The sequence below is a fragment of the Odontomachus brunneus genome, unplaced genomic scaffold (assembly GCF_010583005.1).
Source record: "Odontomachus brunneus isolate Ranch 3 - 2012 unplaced genomic scaffold, Obru_v1 Obru_scaffold_168, whole genome shotgun sequence".
Lineage (NCBI taxonomy): Eukaryota > Metazoa > Arthropoda > Insecta > Hymenoptera > Formicidae > Odontomachus > Odontomachus brunneus.
This window is the reverse complement of record NW_022639618.1, coordinates 221,534-227,825: the sequence shown is the minus strand read 5'-3', so window position 1 is coordinate 227,825 and position 6,292 is coordinate 221,534. Positions and strand designations below refer to the sequence as shown.

The following is a 6,292-nucleotide window of genomic DNA, read 5'->3' as shown; positions in this document are numbered from 1 at the left end:
TATATAATCAATTAACTTTCCAGATAACTAAATTATAAATTAATAATTACTAAATTATAAATTAATAATTACTAAATTAATTAATTAATTAATTACTAAATTTATTAATTTATTATTATTTTGCTGAGAAGCAATTATAGCTAATGTCGAAATACGCTTTCGATCAGCCATTTTGTACAACACATATGTAGGCACAACACACATGTAGTATGTCACATTGAGCATTCTTCCATGGCTGTTCGAAAACTCCTCTCGATACCAACTCCACTAACCCCACCAAGCCCATCCACCGCAGCCACTTTCCGTCGTGGACTTTCAGTGTTTTCGAACGCACCCTTGGGCTGCGTTCAGATTTCACACCCGGGTGTATTCTATTACTAGAAGTGCTATTGTATATGTAACATGTACTATAGTATTTCTAGTAATAGAGTGCACCCGGATGAAGAATCTGAATGCACTCTTGGAAGTAAATAGCAAGAAGTAGGAAGTAAGAGTAAGAAATTGACCAACCACAGTCGAATGTGAGAAGAATAATTAACTATGATTGGTTAATTTCTTATTCTTACTTCATACTTTTTACTGTTTACTTCCAATGTAGACGTCCCTTTAACTGTTCCGTTACGCTATTTTTTTCTCCATCTGAACGCGCCTTGATGGCTCCTGCACATAGGACGCGGTAATGCTTGCCGCGCGGCGGAAGTTTGCGCGACAGCCAATCAATATGCTGCTTTCCGTAATAACCTTCAAGTTCTTACGGAAAAACAACATATTCATTGGCTGTCGCGCGAACTTCCGCCGCGCGGCAAGCATTACTGCGTCCTGTGTGCAGGAGCCATAAGTGGGGACGTACTCTTACGGCAATTCGTGTGTGAGATAGCTTGGGTTTGTCGAGTTTTTCATGAGACTAGAACGAATATATTATAAATAACAAACGTACGAAGAGCACAACTTGCCAAAATGAGTTTAAGTCCAGCCACAAAGCAAAGAATAGCCATTGTTTTAAGTGTGAGCAAATTTGCGTTTCAATGGGGTTTTATTCCTACCGTTCTTTATTTAGGTTAGATCTTAAATTGTTTTAACAAAATCATTTTGCCATATGCATGGTAAAACTATAAATTAGAATTAAGAGTTATATTATTTTATTTTTAGGTTTCAGCAAAGGTGCAGATCCAGGCATGCCTCAATTAACTCTTATGAAGTAAGTACTATTAACTACTAAAAAAGTTATTTGAATATATAAAGAAATCCTTTTTTGAACAAATATTTCTTGTAAATAATGAGTTATATAATAATATATCTTTTTCAGTTTATTGTGGCAGTGAGATCTAATTATAAATACTCTCCTATTTTACAAAAATTATGAGTACCATCACAATGTTACATAGATATATCTAACTGAAATATCTATTATATCTATTACGTCATATTTCCCAACAAGCTAATAGTCAAATTATGTATTATGAAATAAATGTGTCACTATGTAATATGTGATAAATATAAAAATAGTAAATAAATATAAAATAAATATGAAAGTAGTAAGTAATTATTGCATTGTTTTAAAAATTACGCAACATTCTTGAAGTATCTAATTTTTGCACATTAAATTTTTACTACTCAGTTTTAGATATCAAAGGTGTGTATGACAAGACTGTGACATATATATTTTAATAGGTTATATGTGAAGTAATATATTAATGCATTAACTATAGTGCTCAAAATTTTACACATGCTGCATGAAGTTATATATTAATATGCTAATTCTTGAAAATAGGATCAGTGCTGTTTTCACTGCATGATGTGATGCTAGTCAAGAATAAGATGTATGATATAACTTTGGAGTCTGGCAATGCATAACAATAAATATTTATTACATATTTTATAAATACAAAGTAATAATTGGTGACAAGAAAATTGCAGAGTAATATGAATTTCAAAGATAAAATGAATATGTTAAGTACATAAATATCTTCAAGTATGATATGAGCAACATCGTTATAAAATAAATAGTCTAAAAATCTGTGTCTTTGAACACCTAGAAAAAATATTCAAGCTGTATTTATAATAAAATAAAAAGGAAATTAATTGTGAAATTATCAAGTGATAGATGTTTCTTTCTTCAAATAAAAAGTAATGTTAATTTTTCTATGAAAACATTTTTTAAATCAAATGCGTTCTAATAACACTGATCGATAAAAAGGCAACTTCTTTTTGGCCTTAAAGGAAATAAAGTTGTTCCAGATAGGTTTTGATTCGCTAATTACGAATGTGACCCCCAAAACGTATCATCAAGTTTTTGAAATATTTAAAGTTTTAATGTTATATCACGTCATGTTTTCTAGATATTTCAACTTAAAGATGCAAAAAATTAAATTTTTGGTCATTTTTAATAATTATAACTATAAAATCTTTAATAATTTTTTCCAGCATTCAGCAAGGTATCATTATTAAAGTGCTATTCTTACCCTTTTCAACACATTAGATTGTTATGTTGCGATTTTTTCGCTGAAAAAAAACAAATTAAAATTATTAATTTTTCAATAACGCAACACTAATTTAGCAATGTTGTGAAAAATAGTAAATGACAACATTTGAAAGGTCAGAATAAATCTATGAAGCTTTGATATATTTATTTTAAATTTTCATTCGTTTCTTTTTCTGAAATTTAATACTTTTACTAAAATTTATGTCTCCCCAGATAGCCATACCTATGCGAGCAGATTTTATGCAGAGTCTGTCAACAGTGTCTGTTGACAGAATGGCAACAGATTGCATACAGAATTTGTTCTGACGACAGATTGGTGACAGACTGCGCGCAGAGTCTGCCGACAGACTTAGACGGTAGATTGGTGGCAGACTGCGCGCAGAGCCTGTCGACAGACTCTGACGATAGATTGACGGCAGATTGCGCGCAGATTCTGTTTCCTAGATGGGCTATTTAATTCTATCAAGGGCCATATGTACGTTATTAAATGGAGCATTTTCACATACACACCATGTAAAACTGCTGCAGAGGTGTCAAAATAATTATATTGTGCAATAATTGTATACATATACACTATAAAAAACAATTTTTACTTTTTAAAATTGTATTACACATTTTTTATAAAAAAGCAACAATAATAGAGAAATAACGAGTACAAGTATAGTACAACGGTTAAATAACCACTTAAAGGCGTATATACATATGCCGTCCCCGATAAAAATTGTTCTCATAATTTTTCATATAATTTCTCATATTATTATTTTTTTAATATCATTATGTCATTAAATCTGAACGATTTAACCGTCATGCAATAAGTACTGAAGGCAGCAGCACCGAATAAAATATTAGTCTCGCCACTTTTACCGAATTTTTGTAATGATTTATTTGAAAATATCTCATGCTTCGATTTTGATAAAATTTAATACAATCCGAACTGGACGATCGATCAAATTAATTCGCACATATAAAAGCACAGAATTTTATTAACATGATAGAAAAATGTCATTATCTGCTATTTTATTGCAGTAATTTTCTATACAATCCTTAGTTGAAAATTAATTTCGAATTATCGTGTCGGTCTCTCTTCTCAGATAGCCAAATCTGCTCAAGCAAATTTTGCCCAACACTTGATTACAAATTTTGCTGTCAAAATGTTATCAAATTGGACACAATATCTGCGAAATCAAAAGTTGTTGGCAAATTGGCGCCAAATACCGAGCAAGGTTTGTGTGACGCAGTTTGACGTCACATTGATGCCAAATACCGAACAAAGCTTGGTGAAATCTAACGCCAAATTGATGCCAAATACGACCGAGGCTTGTGCGGCGCAGTTTGGCGCCAAACTTTGCTAGGTATTTGGCGACAATTTGGCGTCAGATTTTGTCACCAATATAACAATGTTTTATTATACGACAATGTTTTATTATATGAAAATGTTTTATTATATGACAATGTTGTATACAATGTTTTCATACGAAAGTGATGTACTAAAATATATATTTTATTGTAAGCAATACAAAATATGTGTCTATATTCGTGTTTGCATTAGACAAGCTTGACACTTCTTTAATTACCCCTGATTAATAGCATAAAAACGAGACATATGCAAAACAAATGTATCATATTCGAAAAACATTAATTACATACCCTAAGGCAAAAAAAAAAACACAAGGATAACTTCGTCGCCCGGTTTCGTCGCTCGCTTCCAGCTCAAAAATTTTCGACGTGGGAGCCTCATGGCTCCTGCACACAGGACGCGATAATGCTTGCCGCGTGGCAGAAGTCCACGCGATAGCCAATCAATATGTTGTTTTTCCGTAAGAGCTAGAAGGTTATTACGGAAAGCAACATATTGATTGGCTGTCGCGCGAACTTCCGCCGCGCGGCAAGCATTACCGCGTCCTATGTGCAGGAGCCATAAGGCCATATAGAGCGGTAAAGAGGGAACTTATTAGCTTTCTTATCGACCATATATTCACATCTACTTTTAAAATCTAGCTATGATCCATTTTATTCATTATGTAAACCTGCAATACTTCATTATATAAAGAGGAATAATATGCCCGTTGAATAATATGCTCTTTATTACTCAAAACGGGAATGTAATTGGTTCCGCCATTTTGCTTCAAAACAGCTTGGAGCCAATGGGTGCTTTTCTATTGCATTATCCCTAAACACTTTAATGCACACGGCGACACAAATTGCATTCCAATTGTCGTAAACGTCGACACAGCATTACACATCCGCACTCAGTTCGAGAACTACTAGTCGGCTGTGTAAACTAGTATTTTCTAATGACAATTAAAGTTAATAAGCGTAGCGGCTTGAAAAGAGACTGGCCTTTGCGACGTGAAGTGGATAATATCTTTTTTATTATTTAGATTTTATTATTTATTATTAAAAAATATCAAAGTATAAGCATAGTTGAAAAATAAGGGAGCGGTGCACTTGGACACGGTGCATTTGGACACAGCCAATCACAGCACCGTGTGATTAGAGACATTTGTAGAGTCCCTTGGAACAGCGACTTGTGATTGGACTGTGTCCAATTGCCCCGTATCCAACTGATATACACCCGAAAAATAATCCTAACCCTATCCGACATACGTACACATTAGTACACTCTTCATTCCAATTGAATTGTGTACAACGTTACACTTTGTGCATTTCTGTGTATATATAGGTTTGTTCGAGTTGCTTGTACTATTCACACTTTTACACCTAATGCCCGTTGCACACTAGTGCACCTCATACAATACAAATTTTCCAAAATAGTTCTGAAAACGCTTTTAGGAGGGAGAGATGTTATCAGAATATTTTTAGGACGTCCTTTGAAAATGTGAGCTGTCTGAAAATAGCTAATATGCAATAAGTTTATTCGCATTAATTGAACTTTTTACACTTTCACACTTAGTGCACATTAATTCTGTAGAGGTTCTAAAAATGACGCCATGAGTTTCATTCGTGTTGGTTAAACTACATTTTCCCAAAAAGTAGAGGGGATAATATTGGTACGAACAAAAACCTCTAGACGATATAATTTTAATTTCTGTACATTAATAACACTGTTTAAGTAGTGAGTCTGTTAGTTTGCGAAACCTTTTTGACAGATATGGAAGAGTGTAAACAAGAAATATCGAAGAATTGTAATTCTTTATAAATATTAATATAAAAAACATAATGGAGCATAAAATAAAAATAAAATTATATTAAAATGATGTAAATAAGTGGAAACGTGAAGCGCATGGAGACAAACAAGATAAAAAAATAATTTTTATGAATATGTGAATATAAATGTATTTATAAATTAATAGATTATTATTATATACAATTGTATAATTTTAATGTTTCAGTTTTGATACATTAAAATTATACAATTGTATATAATATCATTATATCATTCATGATATCATTCATGTTTGTGGCATAATTCTTTGCAATAAAATTATTTTGGCAACATCGTTAAATATGGAATGAAGTCTGTGTAAGATTAAAGACAAGTTTACATAAATTTACACAAGGAAAATAGCAGAATAAATAAATGGATGATAAACAAATATCAGATAAGTAGTTAAAAAAAAATATATATATACAGGGTGTTCAAAAAGTCCCGGACCGGTGAAATATCTCGAAAACTAAGCATTTTAGAAAAAAATGTTTCAGATAAAAGTTGTGGCGTTTAAAAAGATGTATTTACTGATCACATCAGTTTGACCTTGGGTTGCGTAGCGAAGGTCAGGTCAAGGTCACATTAATTTTTTTAAATGGAACACCCCATTTTTCATTGCATATTCTTATAGCACATCTCGA

The 6,292-nt window shown here is 32.3% G+C and overlaps 1 protein-coding gene across 1 annotated transcript; it reads left to right on the top strand.

The window, feature by feature from the left end:
• Positions 1 to 827: 827 nt before the first annotated feature.
• On the top strand, positions 828 to 1,525 carry LOC116851231 (mitochondrial import receptor subunit TOM7 homolog). The gene is made up of 3 exons (XM_032830453.1): positions 828 to 1,057; positions 1,150 to 1,198; positions 1,307 to 1,525. The coding sequence occupies exons 1-3, from the start codon at positions 958 to 960 to the stop codon at positions 1,320 to 1,322; spliced, it is 165 nt and encodes a 54-aa protein (XP_032686344.1). The 5' UTR covers positions 828 to 957; the 3' UTR covers positions 1,323 to 1,525.
• Positions 1,526 to 6,292: the final 4,767 nt, after the last annotated feature.